General features: G+C 40.0%; 1 protein-coding gene across 5 annotated transcripts in view; it reads right to left on the bottom strand.

Moving 5' to 3' along the window:
* Positions 1–12,675, bottom strand: part of DIP2C (disco interacting protein 2 homolog C) — a 491,632-nt gene that overhangs the window by 150,871 nt on the left and 328,086 nt on the right. For all 5 annotated transcript variants that reach the window (XM_026652183.2, XM_026652182.2, XM_026652181.2 and 2 more), the window contains 2 exons: positions 2,807–2,932; positions 1,644–1,853 (listed from right to left, as the gene is read on the bottom strand). In XM_026652183.2, coding sequence (XP_026507968.1) covers positions 1,644–1,853; positions 2,807–2,932 — 336 coding nt within the window. The remainder of the gene's footprint in view (positions 1–1,643; positions 1,854–2,806; positions 2,933–12,675) is intronic.

Raw genomic sequence — 12,675 nt, forward strand, 5'->3', positions numbered from 1 at the left:
AATGTCAGACCCAGATTTCTAGATAGTGACTTTGGTTGCCTAACATGAGACACATTTAAAGATGCCTGATTTTCAGATAGTGCTGAATGCACAAGGAGGATATTAAGTTATCCAGAGAAGACTGCATTCTTCCCTCACAGGAGAGGTCTCTACAAGTCAGAGAGAGAGAAAAAAAGTATTCTCCCCCTCTCTCTAAATATTGCCTTCTTGATTTAGTTCTATAAATGTTGTACTGTTTACTGCAAACTTGGAGTAAAAAAAAAAAAAAAAAGAGAAGACTTACTGTGCCAGTTTTTAAATTACTGAAATGTCACATTATTTTATAAAAAGCTATATTTAAGACACATTGAGACTTGGTATGTGTGAGTAATGCAACCTTTCAGAGTTTGGATAAATTTAATTCTTCATGCTATAATTTCCTCTAGCATTTCAAGATGAAGTCATAGAGGAGAACCAAACGCAGTGATTAATCTGTTCAGAAACGTATGCATTTCTAAAACAAGGTTCTGAGCTATTTATTAAGCACGAATTTAAGAATACAGTACAACTGATTCTTCCAACTGCAATGCTGTACTGCAAGGGCCTTGGGGAAAGGATTATTCAACCAATAATACAGGTGTTACCTGATGACATAGTAACAATGGGAGAAGGGAACATTTAAGATGCTTTCATTTACTACTTAAGCTAGGAAAGCCATTAACATACAATTCTTTCAGTTGAGGAGTAGATAGATATATTTTCACCGGAACCTGGATCACATGTAATATCATGACATTGTCATGCTAAGGCTGCCACATTTATTCCAATATCTTCCAAGGCTGATTTAGGAATTGAAATTCCCACAAGCTATGCAGGATGAATATCAGCCATTCGAAAATGAGAGTGGGTAGCAACCCTAGTTTTCCACATGGCTATTTCATTTAGGCAAAGAGAAATGTCAGCGTCAAACATGCAGAAATAATTAATACCTATTACCTCAGCCCCTTAAAGGAAAGCAAGTCTTGAAATTCCCTTGGGAAAACACAGGAAGTAAACAACCAACTAACAATATAGATCATAACACTACCAACACCTTTCTCTTCAAGAATTTTCCCTTCATAAGGTATTTAGCAGTCACACATCCCAACCTAGGGATTCTAGAGCTACTTAGAGATAGAAAAATAAAAAGCAGTTTAAAAGGACCACGATCATAATGTTAATGGAGAGTTACAGAAAACCATGCAAACTGACAGTAGAATTCAACTACTGAAGAAGTATGGGAAGGCTGAATAAAATCTAGCTTCAGGGGTTCTCGGAGGTATATTTTTAGTGCACAGTAAAGGGGCTGATTTGCATGACTCCTGTAACATACATGGGAGCCATGCAGTGCTAGACCCCATGTGCTACCATGGATATTTAACTGAGAAGTTATTGTGAAACTTGGATTGAGATTAAATAAATAAAAATGTCTCTCCCTAAACATATTGTATAAATAGAGAGAGAGAGAGGAAAAAAAAGAAGAAAAAACACAGCAGTTGCTGTAAGGAAGTTATGTCTCAACTTCACATCAGTAACATCAGATAAGGGTTATGAAATAGACTGACGTTAAAATGAAAAGATATATAGGGAAAATAGAAGATGCTAAAAAAAGGTGATTTACTAACCTATATGTGTTTGAGCCATAACATCAGCAAGCCTGTGTGCAGCGCCACTGCCTCCACTTTGTGTCGAGGAGGAAGAAGTGGTAGATGTGGTAGAACCATGGATCGCTTGACTGATCCAGTGTTCCATGTTTATACTTCCCTGGCTTGAGGTGGGAGTTCCCTGGGAGTCGCCCTGTACAGAGCCTTCGTCTTCTGAACCGGAGGAGGTATCTAATAATTGAGAACAGGCTGCATTATTTGTGATGTAAGTGCATGATGGTTTTGCTTCTTTACGGAAATAAGGCACATAAATAAAAAAAGAGAACTGCAGTTCAACACACATTGGCAGCAGGTAGTTATAGTAAGGGGAGTTTTGTACAACTGTAAGTACTGGAACAGAACCAATTGTTACAGGACATTAACAGGGTTTTCCTGCAGCAAGGTTGGTGCTTCTGGTATTTCTCTATGGAACAAAACAAATAAATTTATTTATATTGTGGTTCTCAGTCCAAAGATCTCAAAGCACTTAACAAGAGCAAATGGGAAAACCCAGACACAGAATGCTTGAACGACTCTCCAAAGGTCACAACGCAAAGTCAGCGGCAAACCCCTACTTCTGAGGTTTAACTATCGAGGGTAGTCATACTCTAGGGAAGGTTTTAGTCACAGCTGTCATGTCATTGATTCAGCAGGTGTCAGAAAGCACTTGACTTCTGAAATGTTCCACCTGCTAGGGGTTGAAGGAACAGAAACAAGAAGGTAAATGGCTAGACAAACTTTAGAAAAGAAGAAATAAAGAGAACATTCCATAGAAGTGCAGAGGAGTCTACCAGAGAACCGCAGGGCCAAAAGGTGGGGAAAAGAGTTATGGGAGGAATCTTTAGCACTGCAAAGTATTACAAGAAGCACACAGTGCTAGCCACGAGGTTATTTCACTCACAAGAACACAAAGATATATGCAAACCCAGCCACCACAAGGGGGCACCGTACGTGTGGGTGATGGCCCCTTATTGCCTCTTCAACTACCCTGTAAACCATCTTAGATTCCTCGGGCTTTAATGTTATAGTTACTGTCCTTGACAAGTGGCATCTGTTAATTGCATATTTTATTTAGATGGGATTGATTCTGACAGCATATAGCATGTGTCTTTCATATCAATAGAATATACAGTGCAGTTGCTCACCTGGAGGCGTGTAGGCATCCATTGACGTTTGCACCACCAATGAACGTCGTTTTGATGGCATGGGGACTGCCATCTTCCTTTCTTTATGTTTAGCAAGAGCTGCCTGAACTGCTTCTGTATGGACATCTAGAACGAAAGAAAGAGATTCAGGTTAGCTTTCAAAGTGAAAGGCACTGCATGCATACACATCTGCACCGGAGTTAAATTGTATTTCAGTCAGGCCAACTGGTCGTGTTAAGTGATTCATGCTCAGGAAGTGTGGGCTTCCACTGAAAGAGCCCCAATTACCTTTTGAGAGTTCTGGGTCCCTGACAGACCTTTATCAGAGTTTGTTCTTGGCTCTTTCTACTTTTAGAGTTTGAGAATGGAATGGGCTTTCCTACAGCAAACCCTTGTTAAGTATTGTTTTAAAACAACAGCTACCTCAGCAAACATCCTTGCTTTTTAATCTGGTAGTGGGTCAAGGGCTTGTAATGAAAGGATGCTAGTCTGTATTTATGAAGTGAACCAGGTTTCCTGTTCACATAAGGGTCATATCAGCTATGTACATAAGAGATGTGCTTGAAATGTAACAGGGCTGTGAAAAATCATGAAAGAAGCAGTGGCAGCACCCTGGTGAGATCAACTGAACTGAGGATATGAAAAGAGTCCTAGTTCCACTTCTGCCACTGATTGGTCTTAAAACTTTGCATGTGTTTCGGAAGTGTATTATTATAATCAGGTTTCAGAGTGGTAGCTGTGTTAGTCTGTATCAGCAAAAACAATGAGGAGTCCTTGTGGCACTTTAGAGACTAACAAATTTATTTGGGCATAAGCTTTCGTGGGCTAAAACCCATTTCATTAGATGCATGGAGTGGAACATACAGGAAGGAGGTATAAATACACAGCATCTGGAGAGATGGGAGTTGCCTTACCAAGTGGGGAGTCAGTGCTAACGAGCCAATTCAATTTAAGTTGCATACTAAGTTGTTAGTCTCTAAAGTGCCGCAAGGACTCCTCAAAAAGAACAGTACTCCTGTTCTTTTTGCGGATACAGACTAACACGGCTGCTACTCTGAAGCAAGGACTCCTCGTTGTTTTTATTATTATGATCAGTTAGTGATAGGGTGGGCAAGAAAAACAATCGGCACTCAGGCATTCTAGGTGCCAAAGCCTGTGCTCATTCTTTAGCCTATATGGCTTCTAGAGTACTGCCAACAGTGTCCACATCATTCCTCCAGGATAAAGAGCATGTCTGAAATGCCCCGCCATTCAGACTAAGGGAGTGTGAACAGCAGTGCTCACCGAAGTGCTGTGTTGTGGACTACATTAGTGCAGATTCAGGACCTGTAAGTTTGCACTCATACATCCACACAGGGGAGTTAGAGCACAGCGTTTTGGTGAGCTCTGCTATTTACACCCCCTTCTACAGACTGCAGGGCTGAATAGACATGCTCAAAGTTTCACAATAAGGAACTTATCTAGCATTCAAGTGCTTCACTATGCATCTGTTTCTCCCCAAATATAATAGCAGAAACCCAGTGGTTATTTTATGTTATTTTAACATGCTGTTCCCCTAATTTCTTAATTAGCACAGCAGCAACACCCTGGAGAGTGAGCTATTATTTTACTTTCTTTCCTCAGCTGGCCTATCACTCCCTCTATTTGGGGGTGGGGAACAGAGGGAGAAGAGGTACAACACCACATGATAAACAAAAAAAAAAAGGTTAGTTTTATTTTATACACATTCAGATAGGACTTAATCTCAGGGTGGGAAAGAATTTAAGAAGAGCTCCTATCCCACACTTAAAAACAAACAAACAAACAAACAAACCAAAAAGAGTATTTCAACTATGACTTGTGTTTGTTTTAAACCTTATGTGGATTACATATATACAACAGGGGAAGAGGGACAGGAAAAGCTACAAGAGAAATAGGAAAGAGCATACATTACACATAAAGGGGTTGCAAGGTTGGCAGGGCAAAATAGAGGAATTGGGAAAAAGATTATAATACTAATGTTATTAAAAGACCTCGATTTTCCTTTTTCAGTCAAGTTAGTCAAACCCTTAGAAAAGAACGTAAGCCTTCGTCTTTAAACTACTACCTTATAACTAAAAGCTTGTTAAAAAGTTTAATACAAATAAAAATCAAACAAGTTACTTCTTACGCATCTGTGTCTTCTCAAGATACTTTTCCAATAACATCCTCCATCTCATAGCATTCAGATACGTAGGACTGGAATATACTTAATAAGAGAGAGCATTTGTGTTTAAATAAACTAGGGGAAAATATAGGTTTTCACTTTAAGAGTGGGAATTATGGGTAAACTGACAAGTTTATTTAAAAAAAAAAAAAGGCATCCTGCCACCTTTTCTTTAGTCTAGACTATTCCTATGAAGAAGTCACATCTTATTGGTTACAATAGGAAGAGTTATTTGGAAATTATCAGGCTATATTGGTTTCTTTCAAACTACAGTTGTTGGAGGGGATAAGCTGTAACTACTAAATCTGAGGAGGAAAGGAGGACAGCTGACTGAAATATAATATTTAAATTATTAGCCTATTGTTTGGACTTTAAATTCTCAGTGTTTTGGTTTCTAAATCCTCAAAAGCTATGGCAGGCTTTTCAAATTCAGCTTCTTTTTCTTTTTAGAGGGGGCAGTATTTTCTACCTGGTCCATAAATACTTTGGGAGTTTTAATTTAAGAAAATACTTTAGCCCATTGAGACTCAGCAATTGCAACATGTGTCTAGAAGAAGTAAATGAGTCTAAAAAGAAAGGTTATGTGAAATTACAATTAAACCATGTAATAGTTGAAAACTGGATGCCTGGCAACCCTACCAACCTACTTTTCCACAGATCAGCTAACTGAATTTAGCTGAATTTATCCCATCTTTTAGTATTTTTTAAAAAATACCTCTAGGTAGTGTTTCCTAATGAAATTCCCTGAAGAATGAAGATTTTGTCCAGAAAATCCCCAGAGTTAATTTCTTGCAAAAAACTAGAGCTGTCAATTAATCACAGTTAACTCAAGCGATTAACTCAAAACAAAATAACTCGATTAAAAAATGGTGATTAATCACAGTTTTAATCATACTGTTAAACAATAATAGATTACCAATTGAAATTAATTATAAATATTTTGGATGTTTTTCTACATTTTCAAATATACTGATTTCAATTACAACACAGAATACAAAGTGTACAGTGCTCACTTTATATTATTATTTTTGATTACAAATATTTGCACTGTAAAAAAGATAAAACAGTATTTTTCAATTTACCTCATACAAGTACTGTAGTGCAATCTCTTGAATGTGAAAGTGCAACTCACGAATATAGATTTGTTTTTGTTACATAACTGCACTCAAAAACAAAACAATGTAAAACTTTAGAGCCTACCAGTCCACTCAGTACTACTTCTTGTTCAGCCAAGCGCTCAGACAAACACGTTTGTTTATATTTATGGGAGATAATGCTACCCTCTTCTTATTTACAATGTTACCTGAAAATGAGAACAGGAGTTCGCATGGCACTTTTGTAGCCAGTGTTGCAAGATATTTACGTGTCAGATATGCTAAACATCCGTATGCCCTTTCATGCTTTGACCACCATTCCAGAGGAGATGTTTCCATGCTGATGGCGCTCGTTAAAAAAAATATGCTAATTAAATTTGTGACTGAACTCCTTGGGGGAGAATGCATATCTCCTGCTCGGTGGTTTTACCTGCATTCTGCCATATATTTCATGTTATAGCAGTCTCAGATGACGACCCAGCACATGTCGGATTTAAGAACACTTTCACTGCAGATTTGACAAAATGCAAAGAAGGTACCAATATGAGATTTCTAAAGATAGCTACAGCACTCCACCCAGGGCTTAAGAACCTGAAGTGCCTTCCAAAATCTGAGAGGGACGAAGTGTGGAACATGTTGTCAGAAGTCTTAAAAGAGCAACACTCCGATGCAGAAACTACAGAACTCAAACCATCAAAAAAGAAAATCCACCTTCTGCTGGTGGCATCTGACTCAGATGATCAAAACGAAGATGCGTCGGTCCGCACTTCTCTGGATCATTATCGAGCGGAACCCGTCATTGGCATGGAAACGTGTCCGCTGGAATGGTGGTCAAAACATGAAGGGGCATACGAATGCTTAGCATATATGACACATAAATACCTTGCAGCACTGGCTACAACAGTGCCATGTGAATGCCTGTTCTCACTTTCAGGTGGCATTGTGAATAAAAAGCAGGCAGCATTATCTCCCCTAAATGTAAACAAACTTGTTTGTCTGAGCGATTAGCTGAACAAGAAATAGGACTTAGAGGACTTGTAGGCTCTAAAGTTTTACATTGTTTTGTTTCTGAGTGCAGTTATGTAAAAAAAATGTGTAAGTTATACATTTGTAAGTTATACTTTCATGATAAAGAGATTGCACTACAGTACTTGTCTGAGGTGAATTGAAAAATATTTCTTATCTTTTTACAGTGCAAATATTTTTAATCAAAAATAATAATATAAAGTGAGCGCTGTACACTTTGTATTTTGTGTTGTAACTGAAATCAATATATTTGAAAATGTACAAAACATCAAATTTAAATAAATGGTATTCGATTGTTTAACAGTGCAATTAAAACTGCGATAAATGGCGATTATTTTTTAATCTTGCGATTAATCATTTGACAAGCCTACAAGAAACATTTTCTCGCATCCCTTTTTCTTATATTCTAGCACTCGATACAATATGCTCTCTCCTTAAACGTCTAACAGATTTTCCAGTGCAGATATGATGTGATGTACTTCACTTAGGCCTACTGAAAAGGACTGGGTCTAGTGAAAAGAATATGCTTTCAGAAGGAATGTTCTTTTATATAGAAGTCTGTGCTATCCAGACTACTCTGTTAAAGCTGATGAAACGATTCCAGGTCCTGACCCCACAAAGCACGCATCTAGGTAACAAAATCTTCCCTCTTCCCACCTGACTCTTTTCACAAGAAAAGCTCAATGTAAAATCTAAAGTACTGAATAAAATATCACCCCTCCTGTCTAGACTGGCAGGTATTAATGTTCAGTTCCTTCTCTTCTATTCTACTGAATTGTTATAGGTTGGCTGACCCATTTATTGGATTCAATTTATGCTTTTATTCCTGGGGAATCAATAAATGGCACAGAACAAAGTGGTATGATTGGGAAGGCTAATTGCTCAACTTATGGTCATGGCAGCCTATGCGGGATTCATTATTCAACCTGACAGGGAGTTTTCCTAGGCTGCCTGATAATATTTAGCAAAGTTCAACTCCTTTCTCAGCCTCTTTCCTTTGCTGCATTTGTTCACATTTTGTTCATTCATTCTCCCTCCCATCCACACTACTCCCATCCACACTACATCCACACTACTCCCTCTGTAAAAGATTAGGGAGGCAAGACAGAATTTTAAAAGTAATGTTAAGTCGTGAATCAAATAGGAACCACAATAATGTTCATTCTGGTTCCTATTTCAACAATTATGGATAGGCATGGGCTGATTATCTGTTCTGATAATATTTCTTCACATTATTATTATGCAGGAGTGAAATCAGGAAGGCCAAATCACACTTGGAGTTGCAGCTAGCAAGGGATGTTAAGAGTAACAAGAAGGGTTTCTTCAGGTATGTTAGCAACAAGAAGAAAGTCAAGGAAAGTGTGGGCCCCGTATTGAATGAGGGAGGCTACCTAGTGACAGAGGATGTGGAAAAAGCTAATGTACTCAATGCTTTTTTTGCCTTTGTCTTCACGAACAAGGTCAGCTCACAGACTACTGCACTGGGCAGCACAGCATGGGGAGGAGGTGACCAGCCCTCTGTGGAGAAAGAAGTGGTTCAGGTCTATTTAGAAAAGCTGGACAAGCATAAGTCCATGGGGCCGGATGCGCTGCATCCAAGGGTGCTAAAGGAGTTGGCAGATGTGATTGCAGAGCTATTGGCCATTATCTTTGGAAACTCATGGTGATCGGGGGAGGTCCCTGATGCCTGGAAAAAGGCTAATGTAGTGTCCATCTTTAAAAAAGGGAAGGAGGAGGATCTGGGGAACTACAGGCCAGTCAGCCTCACCTCAGTCCCTGGAAAAATCATGGAGCAGGTCCTCAAGGAATCAATTCTGAAGCGCTTAGAGGAGAGGAAAGTGATCAGGAACAATCAGCATGGATTCACCAAGGGCAAGTCATGCCTGACTAACCTAATTGCCTTCTATGGTGAGATAACTGGCTCTGTGGATAAGGGGAAAGCAGTGGATGTGTTATTCCTTGACTTTAGCAAAGCTTTTGATATGGTCTCCCATAGTATTCTTGCTGGCAAGTTAAAGAAGTATGGGCTGGATGAATGGACTATAAGGTGGATAGAAAGCTGGCTCGATCATCGGGCTCAATGGGTAGTGATCAATGGCTCCATGTCTAGTTGGCAGCCGGTATCAAACGGAGTGCCCCAAGGGTCGGTCCTGGGCCAGTTTTGTTCAATATCTTCATTAATGATCTGGAGGATGGCATGGACTGCACCCTCAGCAAGTTTGCAGATGACGCTAAACTGGGAGGAGTGGTAGATACGCTGGAGGGTAGGGATAGAATACAGAGGGACTGAGACAAATTAGAGGATTGGGCCAAAAGAAATCTGAGGTTCAACAAGGACAAGTGCAGAGTCCTGCACTTAGGATGGAAGAATCCCATGCACTGCTAGAGACCGAATGGCTAGGCAGCAGTTCTACAGAAAAGGACCTAGGGGTTACAGTGGATGAGAAGCTGGATATGAGTCAACAGTGTGACCTTGTTGCCAAGAAGGCTAATGGCATTTTGGGCTGTATAAGTAGGAGCACTGCCAGCAGATCGAGGGACGTGATCATTCCCCTCTATTCGACATTGGTGAGGCCTCCTCTGGAGTACTGTGTCCAGTTTTGGGCCCCACACTACAAGAAGGATGTGGAAAAATTGGAAAGAGTCCAGCGGAGGGCAACAAAAATGATTAGGGGGCTGGAACACATGACTTATGAGGAGAGGCTGAGGGAACTGGGATTGCTTAGTCTGCAGAAGAGAAGAATGAGGGAGGATTTGATAGCTGCTTTCAACTACCTGAAAGGGGGTTCCAAAGAGGATGGATCTAGACTGTTCTCAGTGGTAGCAGATGACAGAACAAGGAGTAATGGTCTCAAGTTGCAGTGGGGGAGGTTTAGGTTGGATATTAGGAAAAACTTTTTCACTAGGAGGGTGGTGAAGCACTGGAATGGGTTACCTAGGGAGGTGGTGGAATCTCCTTCCTTAGAGGTTTTTAAGGACAGGCTTGACGAAGCCCTGGCTGGGATGATTTAGTTGGGGATTGGTCCTGCTTTGAGCAGGGGGTTGGACTAGATGACCTCCTGAGGTCCCTTCCAACCCTGATAGTCTATGGTTCTATGATTACTGATATAATACAGTAACTGAGATCAGGGTTCCATTATGCTAGTGCTGTACAAAAAGCCAGTAAGAAAATGTTCCTGTTCCAAAGATCTTACAGTCTAAATAGACAAGAGAGACAAAGGTTGTGCAGGAGAAACAAGAGCCTAGAAACTAAGTGGATTTACTCAAGGCCACATAGCAGGTCAGAGGCAGCACCAGAACTCAGGTTTCCTGAAGCTTAGTTCAGTCCAGATCCAATGGACCAGAATGCCCCACAGCAGGTAACTTCTCTTTCCTTCTGCATCCATTTTGCTTGTCTGCAGTGCATTACTCCTAGGTAGCAGATACTTTATTCTGTCAGCAGGGCTAATTTTCTAAACTTCCCCAGGAGGTGCCCTGTTTAGCATGGCTTCTGTTTTTCATTTGGTTTATCTTGTAACCTGACATGATGTTGTACTCCAGATTTAATTGAAATGCCTTAGGAACAAAGACACTAGAGTATACTAATGTACAGCAATAGTCAGCTATAAACACTATCTTTCTCTCAGCCTTTCCTACATTTATTCCTCAATCTGTTTTCATGGCTGTACATTCTGCATGCCAAGGAGTTTGTCTGTCTATGGAAAGGGAGGCAATCCCACTGCTACTTTTCCCAATTAATTCTATGGGACAAGGTTGTGTTATATGTGCACTGCTATGGTCCTGTGATATGACACCCCTTCCATAGCAAGCCAGCAGGAGACTGGGCAGTCAGCATTTGGTCTGTACTCCAGAGAAAGGCAGGTGAGATGGAAACCATGGGGCTTCTGGCCAGCTCAGGAGATGCCCATCTTAAATGGTCATAGGTGTCAGAGGGTGAGTGAGATCTCATTTTGAAGAGGGAGGAGATCTGAACCATAGAGATGACAGGCCTTGTGTTCAGGGAATAGAGGAAGAGGGGATTTGGATACTCGGGACAACTGTATTAGTCCTCTGTACTGTTGGATACTGAGGAGGGGTATACTCTCAAGGGTTAAGAAGTTCTTAAGGAGTCATGGCAAAACTTGCAACTTATAGGTCTCTAGCATTCTACATGCCCTTTTCCACAATGTCCATTAGCTGCATGGCCTTCTTTAACTATTTACACTCCATATTTTTGATGATCAGATATTTCTGACTACAAGAAAGTATGTATTTTTCTGTCCATCTTTGATGTAGTCAGAAATCAGGCCATCAGAAGGTTGTCAAATGGGAAGGAGGAGAAAGCGACCCTCAGATATTTATCTGCGTGCTCTGTGATAAGGAAAGTCTCTTCTGAACTATGTATTAAGGAAACATACTCTATAATTCTCGCACTGAAGCTCCTCCAAACATCTAATCTTTTCATTATAGTAAGTTTCCAGCTTCCTCCACTTCAAACTTGCCTTGTCCCACGAGATCCATTTACCTTAGGGCACAGTAAACAACTGAGAGCCTCCCAGGCTCAGTTCAGTTTAGGGAAGTCCTGCAAGGAAATGAATTTTATTGCAGTTCCAAGCAAGAAAGCAATTGCTGTTTGATGGTAAGTTCAGTCATTTCCTACTCTAGATATAAAGAAATATTGTGCTATGTTATAGCACTCTATAATTGTTAGCAAATCACTAGACTGGAGTGCGCCTACTTGCTTAACATTGTGCACAGTCTTCACTCTCGTGAGACCCAAGGTCTCATGTGCCTGGTCTTGTGGTCTTTTACCAAGTAGTTCTCCTGCATATCTAGTACATGGGAATGTCTAATTTACTATATAGCCCCTCACAACCTTAAAACAAATCTCACAATGTATTCATTTTAAATCTCAGATAAGAGTTGTGAGTTGCTAGGATTAAAAGGTTAAAATCTGTTTGCTCCTGTATTTCAAACAAAATGTAGTGTTTTTATTAACTCTAAGAATTTTTAACTTCCAATAACCCTCTCCCTTAAAATTTTCAGTGCCATTTTGTTTATCCTTATGACATTTACGAGATTGCCATAGCAGATACCGAACCTTACCATATCCTGAATCCAAGCAAACAGTATATAAGAATCATGGATAGAGATTGAGAAGACCAATTTTCATCCAGTTTTTCTCTACCAACAGAGGATGATTTTCTAATACAGTTTCTTGTGTTTTGTGCATTCTACTTATAAATGTCCTAAGTAATGGTATTTCTCTCTCACCCTCCAGGGAGTTTACGCCACAGCATAATAGATGTCAAGAATCTTATTCTGATGCAGCCTACATTTTTCCATTCTTAATTTCACCTACTTGTTTTTTGTGCCTCAAATAATTCTTCTCCCAAGAGCTACCTTTGCTTTTCTGTGGGTGGGACTGTAGGAAAAAAACCCTCTTCCTCATCCTATGGAACCAATTCCTATTATTATAATCACACCACTGGGCACAGGACTGACCTGAGGAATTGGGGGAAGGTTTAGGAAAATGGCTTTATAGGATACACTCCACATTTAACTGACTCATTTCACATGACAAT

Source organism: Terrapene carolina, unplaced genomic scaffold, assembly GCF_002925995.2.
Source record: "Terrapene carolina triunguis isolate 2854851 unplaced genomic scaffold, T_m_triunguis-2.0 Scaffold111, whole genome shotgun sequence".
Taxonomy (NCBI): domain Eukaryota; kingdom Metazoa; phylum Chordata; order Testudines; family Emydidae; genus Terrapene; species Terrapene triunguis.